The sequence below is a fragment of the Pituophis catenifer genome, unplaced genomic scaffold (genome assembly GCF_029215685.1).
Source record: "Pituophis catenifer annectens isolate HBS135680 unplaced genomic scaffold, rPitCat1.0.hap2 SCAF_15, whole genome shotgun sequence".
NCBI lineage: Eukaryota > Metazoa > Chordata > Lepidosauria > Squamata > Colubridae > Pituophis > Pituophis catenifer.
This window is the reverse complement of record NW_027256895.1, coordinates 56,355-69,135: the sequence shown is the minus strand read 5'-3', so window position 1 is coordinate 69,135 and position 12,781 is coordinate 56,355. Positions and strand designations below refer to the sequence as shown.

At 53.5% G+C, this 12,781-nt stretch overlaps 2 protein-coding genes across 2 annotated transcripts; both read right to left on the bottom strand.

Annotated features, from left to right (window-relative positions):
- Positions 1–11: 11 nt before the first annotated feature.
- On the bottom strand, positions 12–7,528 carry TRAPPC14 (trafficking protein particle complex subunit 14). The gene is given in 14 exon segments (XM_070954301.1): positions 12–710; positions 864–1,057; positions 1,237–1,394; positions 1,591–1,754; positions 4,722–4,804; positions 4,905–5,052; positions 5,835–5,955; positions 6,081–6,167; positions 6,252–6,381; positions 6,475–6,570; positions 6,647–7,183; positions 7,185–7,304; positions 7,306–7,407; positions 7,409–7,528. Coding segments are annotated over 14 exon segments (2,214 nt in total). The 3' UTR covers positions 12–556.
- Positions 7,529–10,567: 3,039 nt separating this feature from the next.
- On the bottom strand, positions 10,568–12,700 carry GAL3ST4 (galactose-3-O-sulfotransferase 4). The gene is made up of 3 exons (XM_070954462.1): positions 12,567–12,700; positions 11,950–12,283; positions 10,568–11,419 (listed from the first exon to the last, which is right to left on the bottom strand). The coding sequence occupies exons 1-3, from the start codon at positions 12,698–12,700 to the stop codon at positions 10,568–10,570; spliced, it is 1,320 nt and encodes a 439-aa protein (XP_070810563.1).
- Positions 12,701–12,781: the final 81 nt, after the last annotated feature.

Below are 12,781 nucleotides of genomic sequence, written 5' to 3'. Positions count from 1 at the left end.
AGACTGGTCCTCTCCCATTTAGGAATGCAGCAGATACTGGGAGAGATACTGGGAGCCTTCCAAGTCACATCCCATGGCCTAATCCAGGGCGAAAAAGAAAAATCGATTTGGGGAATGTCCAGTTGTTAAAAGTACCTTCTACCTGCAGGGGCTGGAGTCACTTTGCCTTTTAATGGTGACACCTACTGCTGTCCGTACCTTGCTTGGGGAGAGGGGGCGATGTAGCTGCTCCTTCCTCTTGGCTTTCAGACAAGTTCCCCCCCCTCCAGAGTGAAAACACTCCTTGCTGCTGCTCAGCTGAAGGAACATGGGGTGGGGGGGGGCAGCAGTCCCTGGAAGGCTGAACTGTGGCACAGCCAGGAAATGCTACCAGCCAGGGGTGTGGCTGGAGTCCTGTTAGGACATAAGGGGTTGAATGGACGAGGAGGGAGGGGTGTCATCCTGTGAAGTTCAGGTGTCTGGAGCAGATGCGAGATTGGGTGGTGCATATTGTGGGTTGGTTCCGAGGGTTGGCTGAAGGCAGCCAGTGCTGCCCTTTCTGGGGACCCCTCCTCTGTCATGTGACAGGCGCTAGCACCAGTACCTTGCACTCTCGTTTGGCAATTTTGTCAAGGGAAAGAGCAGCCTTTTCCGGGGGTAAATAAAGAGGGCGACCCACCGGGGAGCCTACAGGGGGAGTTATGGCCCGGCGCTCCATGACGCTTCCTGACCTATTAGAAGGGAAGGAGGGGGAGAGAGGTTAGCAGGGTTTTCCCTGAGAGTCCATCCCTTTTCCTCCCAGCTGATGTCTGCGGGGCCTAGGGTTGGGTCTCTCCAGCCACTGCCTTCCCACCCTTCCAATTAGCTTCCTCTACAGCACCCACCTCAGGAGGTGTCCCCGTGCCGGCTGCTGGTGTGAGAAGCTCTGGGAGCGCCCGAGGCTGGCCTGATGACGCCCCACCAGCTCCCGCACTGCTGGGCTCCCAGGGCTGCTTTTGCGGGAGACCGGCCGGGCCTCTGGAGGTGGGTTGGACACGCTGGCTGTGAACTGGAGTTTCAGCTTCATGTGCTGGGACAGCTGCAGTGGGGCGGGGAGGAGAAGAGAGGATAGTCGTCTTGGTTGGTCTGCAATGGTTCTTCTATGCAATGTTGAAATTGGGTGTAACCGAGATAGATCATCCACAATTGGCAAAAGGACCCTGGTTTGTTGAGCCAACTAATCCATGCTTGTCTTGTGCAGCATGGCGGGACATTTACCTCAAACAAGCCAGCACGCAGAGCCTGGAACGTGACACAGAACGTGCGGGCGCTGCCCTTGCGAGAGAATCCCAGGTTATTGAGAGGGGTGTGGCACACAATGGAGTCTTGAGGGTCTGGTGTGGCACGACATTCGTCGCAGACATTCGGCTTCTTCCCTTAGGGACCGGGGTGGGGGGTAGCAGAGCAAGAGTGGTTAAGACGGGCCCGAAGGCCCAGAATGCTCCCAAACCCAACCAGTGGGGAGGAGGCTGCAAATTGGCCAAGTGTAGAAGAGCTCCTGCTCATCCCGTCTGCCTGAAGAGGAGTCAGCCATCCCATCCTCCCAGTAACCCTCCTCTACCCCCTGCTCACCTGCAGCAGCACTTTCTGGCGTCCACACCAGGCGCACTGCCAGAAAGTCCTGCAAGTTATTGATGAGTGTGTACGTAACTACAAAGCGGCGATGCAAGACAACTGGCGACTCACATTCTGCAGTCATCACAAACCTGGGACGGGCAAGGCGGATGCTGGGCAGCCTAGGAGGGAAAGCGAGAGAACGCGTGGCAGGCTTGCCACCTTCCTTTGGTATCGGGGTGGGAGGAGCACTCTGTCCTCCAGCTTTTTTTCCCCTGAGGTAAGTGAGATGGGCGGCAAATCACACCTGGAACTTTGGCTGCCGAGGAAGACGAGAACCACCAACCCTCTGTGCCCCTTCGGGATCAACCCTCTCTCCACCTCTAAACAACATATCTCCCCACCCCCCCCCCCCCAGAAGAGGACAATGTCTACATACAGGAATGCACTAAAAACAGTGACTTATATACTTCTAACCTAGGCTTTGAATCTTCTCCAGGAAGAGTCTTCACCCTGAAAAGCTAGAATACTTCATGGTGATGACTTACCCTGGGCCTCAATAGCCTGGAAATACAAGATGGGTGATGGAGTACAGAATACAAGGAGATAACTGATGAAAATAATCCAAGGGTTTGGAGAATTCTCAAGATAACAAAATGATATTCAAAAAGCAAAAATAAAAATAACAAGATACTTTATGCAAGAAAATTTCCTGTAGAAGGTAGAAGGAATCTGGTTGCCAGATAATACAGTCAGAGACGTATCTGACTTTGTATCTGACAAGCAACAATCAAGAAATGTAGCAAAAGAATTATATTAAACTGTAGGAAGTGAAAAAACTTAAAGCGGTCTTGGATAGGATTAGAATAAAATTAGAATAGAATAGAGCTGGAAGGGACCTTGGAGGTCTTCTAGTCCACCCCCCTGCTCAAGCAGGAGAACCTATACTATTTCAGTTAAGTGACTGTCTCTAGTCTCTTCTTAAAAGCCTCCAGTGATGGAGCACCCATGATTTCTGAAGGAAGGTTCCACTCATTGAACTGTGACTATTAAGGTGAATGTGTTACCCAAGATAAACACTTTCAAATGACAAGGCTGATCCCAGGGGAAAAAATATTGAAAGAATGGTAATAAATGTTAGTAAATGTTATATAGAATAGGAAAAAAAACCCACAGTAAAATTTAGAGTTCTGTAAGATACAAAAGAGAGGCCTAGTCTTGTTCTTCCAAACTTTGTATTACAGGGCGAGCTGTCTGTCACATCTAACAGAATAAATAAAATAGCTGAACAGTGAATATTGGAAGGAGTCAACCAAGCCAAGGGGCTTCGCAGGTATTTCTGATACAGGGACATGAAGGTGGGCAAAAATGGAAAAGAACATAAGATAGAACAAGAATGTTAGAATGGAACCTGAAGTCTAATAATTTTGCTGCTAGCCTCTCCTTTTCATATTGCAGTCATGAACTATAGTGGGAAAAATGCAACTACTTATGCAGCTATTTGGATCCCATGAATGAACTAGACACAGAGAGAACTTGATGACCCGTGCGCTCCCACAGAGAGGGCCTCCTCGGGGTGCCATCAGCCAAACAGTGCAGGCTGGTGACCTCCAGGGGGAGGGTCTTCTCTGTGGGGGCACCTATCCTCTGGAATCAGCTGCCCCCAGAGATAAGGAGAATCCAAGACCTCAGTGCCTTCCGTCGTGCCCTTAAAACCTATTTTTTCAAGCAAGCCGGGCTGGTTTAAGAAGAAATTTTTAAATGTTTTAAATATTTTAATTGGTAGTGAGTTTTAATTGGGCCAAATTTATATATCTTTTAAGTGTTTTTTAATATTTGTACTGCATGTTTTTTTAATTCTGGCTGTACACCGCCCTGAGTCCTCAGGGAGAAGGGCGGTATAGAAATTCAATAATAATAAATAAATGAAGGCCAGACCGTGTCAACGTTTGTACTTACAAATCGTTGGAAGAATAAAAACTGACTCCAAAACAAGGATGGGCTTCTAAGAAAAATGACAGAATTTGAAATACTCCTATAGAATCAGGGCTACCTACTAAGGCATATTATAGGAACTCAGATATGATACGTTCTCTCTCTATACACACACACACATATGGATGTATGGTATATATAAACTCTTGAGAGCAAGCTCGGCATCTTTCAACCCTTACATTACGCTTATGCTGACAGCTGCATGACACTGAAACCTCAGCCTTCAACACAGCAGCTCCCAGCCCAGTTTTCCTGCTGGCTGTTCCATTAGAAGGGCTGCTTGCAAGGCAAGGGTTCTGCAGTGGTGAACATCAGGCTGCCCAGAGCCGCCTATAGATGAGACGTTTGGGAGAAAGTTAGTGCTATGGACACACAGCCTATCTGGATTTTAGCAAAACATTTGATACGGTTCTGCATAATGAACTCCTAAATCGGTTATGCAGGCCAGGGCTTAACTACTGGGTGGTTCAATGGATGATAGGAAGCTGGCTCAGGGACAGATCCCAGGGTGTGGTGGTGAACAGGCCACTCTCTGAACAGAGACCTGCCACAAGCAGCGGATCACAAGGCCTGTTCTGTTCAACATGTTTGTAAGTGATATAACAGAAGGATTGCTGGGTAAGCTTCGTCTTTCTGCTGATGACATAAAGGTGTGTAGTGGAGTTGATGTTCCTGGGGGTATTTGTAACATGGAAAACCAATTGGCATTGCTGGAAAATTGGTAAAAAATGTGGGGAAAGATGCAGTTCAGTGTTTCTGAAAGTAAGACCACCCACTCAGGGGGAGGGGAGAATCCTCTGGCAGGGTACAGTATTGGGTGTACAGTGTTAGACAGAACAACAGAAGGAAAGAATTTAGGGGTGCTTATAGCAGATGGCTGCAGAATGAGTAAACGATGAGTAAACGGTGTGGCCAGGCAGCTTTGAAGGCAAACAAAATTCTGGGATGCCACACTAGAGGAATCTCCAGCAGGAAAAAAGAGGCCCTAATCCCATTATATAGGACTTTGGGGCTCTTTTGCCTTTCCGAGCCAGGCAGGACATCCCTGCTAGACTGCCAAGGTGCCTTCCTCATCTCCTGTGCCAGCCAGACTCCCCTCCTGGGCACTCTAGGGCTGGCTGTGTCCTTTCCGGCTGGAAAGACGAGCTTCTCACCTGTAGTGCGTGTAGATGCTGCTCGTGAATGGGAGTTTGGGGGTCGACCACTGCAGCACCGCAATGAGAGGAACCTCCAGGCCCTGCAAGTGCCAGGGGAGAATGAGTGGCTGTCCCCCTGCGTCCCTCTCCCACTCTGTGCTGCAGATGCCCAGACAACGAGGGCTGGGGGGGGGATCTCACCTCTTTGGTGCTATCAGGGGGCTGCTCTGGTGCCTGCAGTTGGAAAAGGAAATTTTGCTCCTCCAGTGCCCGGAGGGAGCAGGGCCAAGCAGAGGTGGCCGAGGGCACCTGGCAAAAGGAGGCCATGGAGACTTCACCAGATTGGTGGCTGTGGGGAGAGGGAACAGAAGCAGTGTAAGAAAAACCTGCAACCCAGCCCCCTCCTCCCACACATGTGCATGCACACACCTGCTTTCCTGGCACACACATCAATTCTAGGCATCAGGGGAATGGAGCACTGCTTCTGCCCACAGCCCACCCCGGCTGGGAAAAGAGAAGGTTTCCATGCCAGGTTTTGCCATGCAAGAAGCTCCCTTCTGAGCTCATGGGCATGCAGATGGCACCCCTTAAGGTCCCCTTGATGCCTGGCCTCTGCCTTCCCTGAAGCAGCTTTTTCTTCTGCCTCTTCGGGGCAGCCCAAGGGTGCCCTACAGGAAGGAAACTTTGAAGGGCTCTAACAGCCAGCCATAACTTTTTGGCTGCCGTCCCTCCCCCTCCCCACGGAGCAAGTAGTATATTTATTTATTCCACCTTTATTATTTTTAGAAATAAGGTAGCAAACATATCCAACAACCCTGTAAGGGGGGCTGGGCTAAGAGAAGGGGACTGATCCAAAGTCTCTCAGCTGCCTTTCATGCCTGAGGTGGCTCCAAAACTGCCTCCAGGCTTCTCACCTGGGGATTTAAACACTAGACAAACTGGCTGTAGCTAAGGCCTTGCTGTGGCTCATCCAAATACCAGCCCTGGAAATGCAGCTCAGAAAATGGTTGGATTTGGGCTGTTCCAAAGCAAACAGCATGTTTTGAAGAGTAGGGAATGTTAGTTAAATGCTCCCTCAGTCAGACAGTCAGACACACACACACACACACACACACACACTGGCCCTCTTACCAGATATCATCAACTAGCAAGACGGAGCCGTCTGGCATCATGGGAAGGTAACTGGCATTCAAGTTGGGCAGGATCCGCAAGTCCCACACCGAGAGCTCATCCTGGGAGGCAGCATTCAGAACTGGGAAGGGAGGGGGGCCAAAGCGGGGGAGGGGGAGAGCGCATATGGGTCTCGCCTGCAGAAAAGAGGGACCTCCCCCGGGCAGGTGCAGTGGGGGACCCTCCCCTCCCTGCCGAGCAACCCACCTTTGAGCACCGTCAAGTGCTTCCCGGACACGCTGAGTTGCTGGCACTTCAGCTCCGGGGGGGGCAGCACAGTCAGCATGGTGCTCACTGTAAACCAAGGGCAGAGATGGAGGCATCAGCTCCGCACTGCCGCGGTGGGAACGCGGAAGGCCGCCCGCCGTTCAGGCTCACCTTGCGCCTTGAAGGCGCCCTGCTCTTCGCGGAAGATCTGGGAAGGGGCCCGATCCTGCAGGATGCTGAGGTAGCCGCGCTCCCGGACCTCGCCTCTCTCTTGGTCGCGTCTCCAGACGGTCGCCACGATCTGCGGAAGAACGGCCATCACCCCTGGACAACCCCGCCTGGAGGGCGCTGGCCGGGGCAGGGCAGGGCTGGGCAGGGCAAGGCGGGGGCTTACTTTGGCTTTGACGGTACTGGGCGGCAGCCTGTCCAGAGAAATCGTCAGCGGAAAGATGACTTCGTCGGTGGACACGATGGGCTCCTCGGGGGGGACCTGCAGGAGGGAGGCGAGGGTCAGAAGGGTCCTTGGGGCGCAGCGAGCCCCGCCGCCGCCCCGGTCCCGGTCTTACGGCCACAGCCATTGTTCCCGGGGCGCCGTGGCCGTGGGTCAGGAGCGCCCGGCACTCCCGGAAGACGCTTCCATTGGCGGCCGCCTCTCCGGCTCCAGCCGCGCCCTCCTCCGCCGCTTCACCAAGGAGGGCCTCGTCTCCAGCGCCGCCGCCGCCGCCGCCGCCGCCAGCTGGGCTGACGCTGGCCAGGGCCGAGAGCGAGCCTGCCAGTTCCCCCCAGGGCGGCCGGGGAGCGCCGCCGGCACCCGAGCGGCACCGCAGGACCAGCAGGAAGCGGACGGTCTCGCCCAGATAGAGGTGGTTCCTCCGGGGCAAGGCCCGGTACCGGCCTGGCTCTCCCAGAAGCACCTCGCGGGCCGGGAAAGGCACAGCCGGGAAATACATGAAGTAGTCGCACTGGGACTCCATGCCGGCGGGCGGCGGGCGAGTTCCCAGCCGGCCGGCGAGAGGCTGCTGCTGCACTGGCGGCGGCGGCTGCTGCTGGCGGAGCGCGCGGCGGCGGGGCGGGGGCGGCACGGCATGGGCGGCTGGGGTCCCCCTGGTCGGGCTCCAGCCGGGCAGGTACTGAAGGAGAGGAGGGCGAGGAGAGGCGCGCGGGAGGCGGATTCGGCCCGGGGTCTCCGGGAGAGCAAGGCGGGCAAGGAGGCGGAGGGAGGCGGCCGCAGCGCGGCGGGCGGGGCCAGGAAGCACTCGGCGTCTCCCTGCTGACTGCCCGCCCCTTCCTCGCCAGCTGCGCGGCGGGAGCCTTCCCGCAGCCTCCTCAGACCGGCTCCTTCCAGGGCGGAGCGGTTCGGAGGACTTCCTTTGCCCTGGAGCCCTTTGGCGTTGGCGACGGACAGCTGGGAGGGAGTAGCGGAGGCCCAAGGCCGACTTGGCGTGCATCCCTTCCTGGGCCGAGGATTTGGGTACAGTGGTTATGCTGTTCTTACAGTTTTTGCGTTAATTAATTAATAAATAAATAAATAAATAAATAAATAAATAAATAAATAAATAAATGAATGAATGAATGAATGAATGAATGAATGAATGAATGAATGTAGTTTCCACATATTAAATAATCAAATAGAATTGAATACGGCGGACCTTAAAAGGTTGTGATCCCGTTTGAATTTCCAATATTTCTGCCCAGCACAGCTTCCTTGCACAGTTCCTGCTGTCTAGCCTTAAGCCCGGAATTACAATGGTGGTCATTAAGCATGTCATCACATGACCATGCCCGGTTTTGCAAACTTTTTTAAAGCGCTGTGGTGGTTAAGCAAAATCCATTACACCCAAAGAACGTTTTTTTTTTGCCAGAAGCTGAAAGTAAACACTGGAAATGGACAAAAATTGCCAAAAATCGCGATCTTTGGACTGCGGGATGCTGCAAACGGCGGTAAAAGTGGGCTGCTTGCCAAGCGCCCAAAGTGCCATCGGGAACTCCGGAAACAACTCGCAGGAATCCCTTTGCGGATCTGCCCTAATGTTAACCGGGGACTACTAACAGAGTTGCTGAGTTTGAGGTTTACTTTCTCAATGACTCTAGAAGATTCTGCACATTCTGGATGGGACAAGGAACGCTGTTCGTTTTCCTGCCTGATAACTTCTCAGATATATTTAAATCATGTTATGGTAGCTCCCCCCTCTCCCCTGCCTCTTCAGGTGCTCTGGGGGGGAGGATGCGCTTTTGAAGTTAATCCCCCCCCTTTCTCTCTCACACACACACCAAGCTACTAGGGCTAGGAAGTGCCACCTGAATGAGATAAGTCATGCAGATAAGAGGAGGAGCTGGTCCATGCATTTCCTTCCTCGGGAAGAAGGTGGGTGGAGGGGTGGCAGTGAGAAAGCACCACCCAGCCCTGATCTGAAGTGGTGCCATGCAGATGGACAAGAGGAAGGTCAGGCTGAAAGTGACTGGTCCTGCCAGCAATGGGTCACTTCTCTGGCCATTGGCCTTTCTCAAAAGCAGAAATGTCCTTCTGGAGACCAGAACCTTGGTTTCTAAGGATAAAAGGTGCCTTAGGAAGACAAAACAAGTAAGGCCCAGACTACAACAATCAATGTTTTAATTGTTTATACTGATATTCTCTTTTTTGAAAGTGAGCACAGTAATTGTACAATGGAAAAAAAATCTAAACAGCATCACTGCCCAAAATGCTGGAAAGAGCTATTGTAATTTGAGAGTTCCACAGTGTGAATACTGATTGAACCAGAGGTGCCGGCCTAGCTTTTGGGTTGACTTGGCTACTGGGGCTAATAAAGAACAAAGGTGCAAATCTGAACTACTGTATAGCAACAGAAGTGATGAGCCTGAGGTTCTTGATCTCTCAGGTGACCTGAAGACGGTCCAGGTTAGGCCTGTCTCCCAAGACCGAGATGGCACTGTTCTTCTGTAGTTTCTCCAGCTGGAGAGTTGGGCGCACTCTTCTCCGCAAGAATTAGGCATGCCTAACTCAATGGTGCTCAGACCGTTTAGCATGCCATGGTGTAGTCCTGCAGTCTGCTGTGGATGATGGGTGAGAGTTGGGAGCCTGGAGGTGGGAGCTCCTAGGTTTCACAGCAGCAACCAGATTCTGCCGGGAACACCCATGGCTTGCTTCCCAGGATTATGTGGGATGACAGCTATTTCTCCACCCCGCCCTTTTGCATAGTTCAACCTTGGTTTTAAGGGGCAACAAAATCGTTTTTATTTTCACTGAGTGGCAGCCAGACTACAGAGTTTATGCAAGGGACAGCTGGGCCACAAGGCCTCCTGGGAGTAGGCAGGAGGAGTAGGAGGCCATGCACCTTTTCTTGAGGCTCTTTTGTTTAGGCTAAAAAGAGAAACAGACCTGAGGTGGATAGACCAAAACCTGTTTAATCCCTACACCCCTAACCAACCCTGATGCCCAGCAGGATTAAGCCCATAAGAAGGTCATCCTATCGTCGGTTTCTGGCCTGCTGGCCTGGCTGAGGTAAAGCTGGGTTTAGGCAAAGCTAAAGAAGCTATTGGAATGGCCTTTCTCCGGAAGCCTTTTATTTCTTGCAATTTTTTATTCTGTATGTGAAACTCTCCATAAATTAAGCCCTTCTAATTGAGTCACAAACTCTGAATGATTAATTGTTGAAACAATTATTGTTTCCTCACCTTCCTTCCCATTCTGGGTTGGTTCTGTATCTTGCTGGCTTTCTCGTCAACTTCAGTGCAGCTTCATTCTCTCCCAGTGTTTGCCAGCAATGCCTCCACAGGTCCTTGAGTTTCTGCCCCAGCTCCAACCCTGGGCTCAGGATCCCCAAATATGGCCCTGCTGCCTGGGTCCTTGAGCTGTCCGCATGGCCACCGGAGCCTCTCTGCCTGAGAAGTCTCCGGTACAGCCTCCTTTCCCCAAGCAGAGAAGGATGTGCAGAGAAGAACCAGGAAGCCCCGTGGCCGCTTCAGCTTCCCTGGCCTTCTGGGTATGAGCCCCACTGCCTCTGGGGCAAGACAGTGGCAGGGGAGAGAGGCACTCCACAGCCAGACAGCAGGAGCACTTTGGTGGGCCAAAGGGTGGAGTGAGAGCCTAACCTCTTCCCCCCAAGAATGCTGGTCTACTGGGCTTTGGAAGATGCCTTGTTAGGGTGGGAGGGGGAAAAATACTAGCGAAGGGCCAGAGATTAGCCAAGGGGGAGGGGGTCATGCTCTTCCTGGCTCAGTCATAAGAAATCCAATTATGGAAGCTCCTCTCACATGAAGCTGCTGGGTGTGCTTGATGCCAGGGAGGGTGCATTGCCCTGTTTGTCTCCGAGTCTTAAGCAATCCCAAGCTGTTTAAAAGAACTGATAGCCTTTGCCTCTCAAAACACGGGAACCTCTTCATTTCTCTGGCATTGCATATCCCTGCAGCTCTCCTAGGGCCCCTCTGTCCATTGCATCCTGCATGGATGGGAGTGTTCCACAGAGCGCCGGGGGTGGGGGGGAGGCATTTCAGTCGGATGGCTTCTGCCCAGAGCTATTGTGAGCGCCTTCCCCTCCCTGTCTGAGGTTGCCTCTCTTGTAGGGGTGGGGAAACTGCTTGGCATCAAGGAGGTCCTTGTACTGCAGTTCAGGTGTGACCATCTGCTGACACACGACCTGCAGGCCGGATGCCAGGCTGGGTTGTAGGGCATAACCCAGGATTGGCACCTGCCCAAACTGGAAGGGACGGATATGCTCATCAACAATGTGGCCTGGCTCCAGCGGTCCCCCGCCCTGTAAACAGCGCTGCGTAAACTCTGCCCGCTGCTTTCGGAGAATGGCCACTTCCGCAGCCATGCGGGCAGTGCCAAAGTGTTTCACACGTGCCCAGAAAGTGCGATTGAAGTGAGTGTAGAGATGCCAATCCAGGTAATTCCAGGCACGGAGCTGAGCTGCATCGGTGCGCCCCAGCTGGTGAACCGCCTCTGGATTGCGCAGGTTGTGCTGGAAAGCCACCACATCCTTAAAGCTCCAGCAGAGGGCATCACGCAACAGGACCAGTGACTCATCCATGTATTCTGTTAGCAGCACAAGGTGGAAAATACGATCCAGTCCCAGCAGGGCAGCGTGGATTGTGGCTAAGCCGGGGTTTGCTGGTGGATCAAGGCCAAAGTCAAACCAGAGCAGGTTGCGAGCATAGTGGCTGCCACGCTCACCAGGCCGGTAGAAGTTCTGTGGAGAAGCCAGGAACTCCGGCAGTGAGCGAGCCCGGCGGAAGGCAGGGACCACACCCCGGTAATAGGAGAAAGCCGATTCAGCCAAGGAAGCTGGATCCCGCACTATGGAGAAATAGAAACTGTCTATGGGCATCACCTTCTGGACCTGGAGGGGAACATGCAGAGGTTAGTGCTAATGCCAACCACAGGTGATGCCTACGGAAAAGATGGGCTCCTGCCTGACTCCTTGGTGGAAGTTGGAGCCCAGGCCATCAGCTAACAAAGAAACAAGATTGTTGGGGGCAAAATGCTGACTCTGTAAAACTGCTTAGAGAGGGCTGTAAAGCACTGTGAAGCGGTATATAAGTCTAAGACTTAAGTGCTATTGCTATTGCTAAACAGTGTGCACAGCCCTCTTCCTCCAGGTCGCACCCTCTCCTGGCACCCATCACCTTCCTAGGCAGCCCTTCTCACCTGCCAAATCCCACTCTGGAGGAGCCTCAGCTAGCAGCATCTTGAGAGATGTGACGCCTTACAACCCCAGCCAGAAGTGGGGCTCCCTCTTGGCTGCTGCAACAGCTCGGAAAGGCCCCTTGGAGGAAGAGCCTTCTGTGTGTGCCCCTCCTCCCACCCCCAGCCCTCCTTCCCACATCCCTCCTGAATCCAGCCTGGCTGCTTTGAACTCCTCCCACACACCTCAAGCAAGTTGAAGCGCATGTGATGGCAAAGGATGTCGAATGGCGGCCCCTCGGGGTGCCACCCTTTTACACGCCGTGCCTGGAAAAGCTTGGGATAGTTGAACTGGTAGCCGGTCGGCAGGGCGAATCGTAGCGATCTTGTGTCCCCAAAGCGGTGCAGGATGTTGACAAGGGTGCTGCTGGCGGTCTTGTGGGTCTTCAGGAAGACCAGGTGTTGCCGTGGCTGGCAGGAGAGGAGGGGGCTGACGGGCTCTTCATCCCCCACCCCCGCAGGTTCTGCTGAGGGGACCGGAGCAGGCAGGGGAGGGAGCAGCAGAGCCGAGGACACCCTGCTGGGAGAGTTTGGAAAAGGATGAGCCAGCTGACAAAGGCACCGGCTCCTTTCTGAAACAGAACCCGGTGCCTTCCTGGACAAGCCTTTCTAGCTGTCTCAGCCACAGGGTGAAGGGGGTTGGCCAGCACCTTCCCTGGGGAAGTTCTCCCTTACCCTTCTGGCCTTGGGATTCCCTGCTGCCTGGCTAGCTTCTGCCAGGTCATTTTCCATCTACTCTATCTAGCAAGCTCTGTGCACCCAGCCTCTGCCCTACTGAACTGAAGAGAGGGGGCAGGCATTACCTCTTCGGAAGGGAGATGCCCAGGAGCTGAACCGTGAAGCCAATCATCGTGCAGACGGCCAGCGCAACCCAGAGCAAGGGCAGCCGACAGCAGCCGCAGCAGCACCGCTGCCACCTGGGAAGGCTCCTCATCATTCACCTGGGGGGAGGCAGAGAGTTAACAGTGGTGGGAGAGACCCTGTGCTTGGCAGACCCGGTCCCTGGGAGCCCTACCAA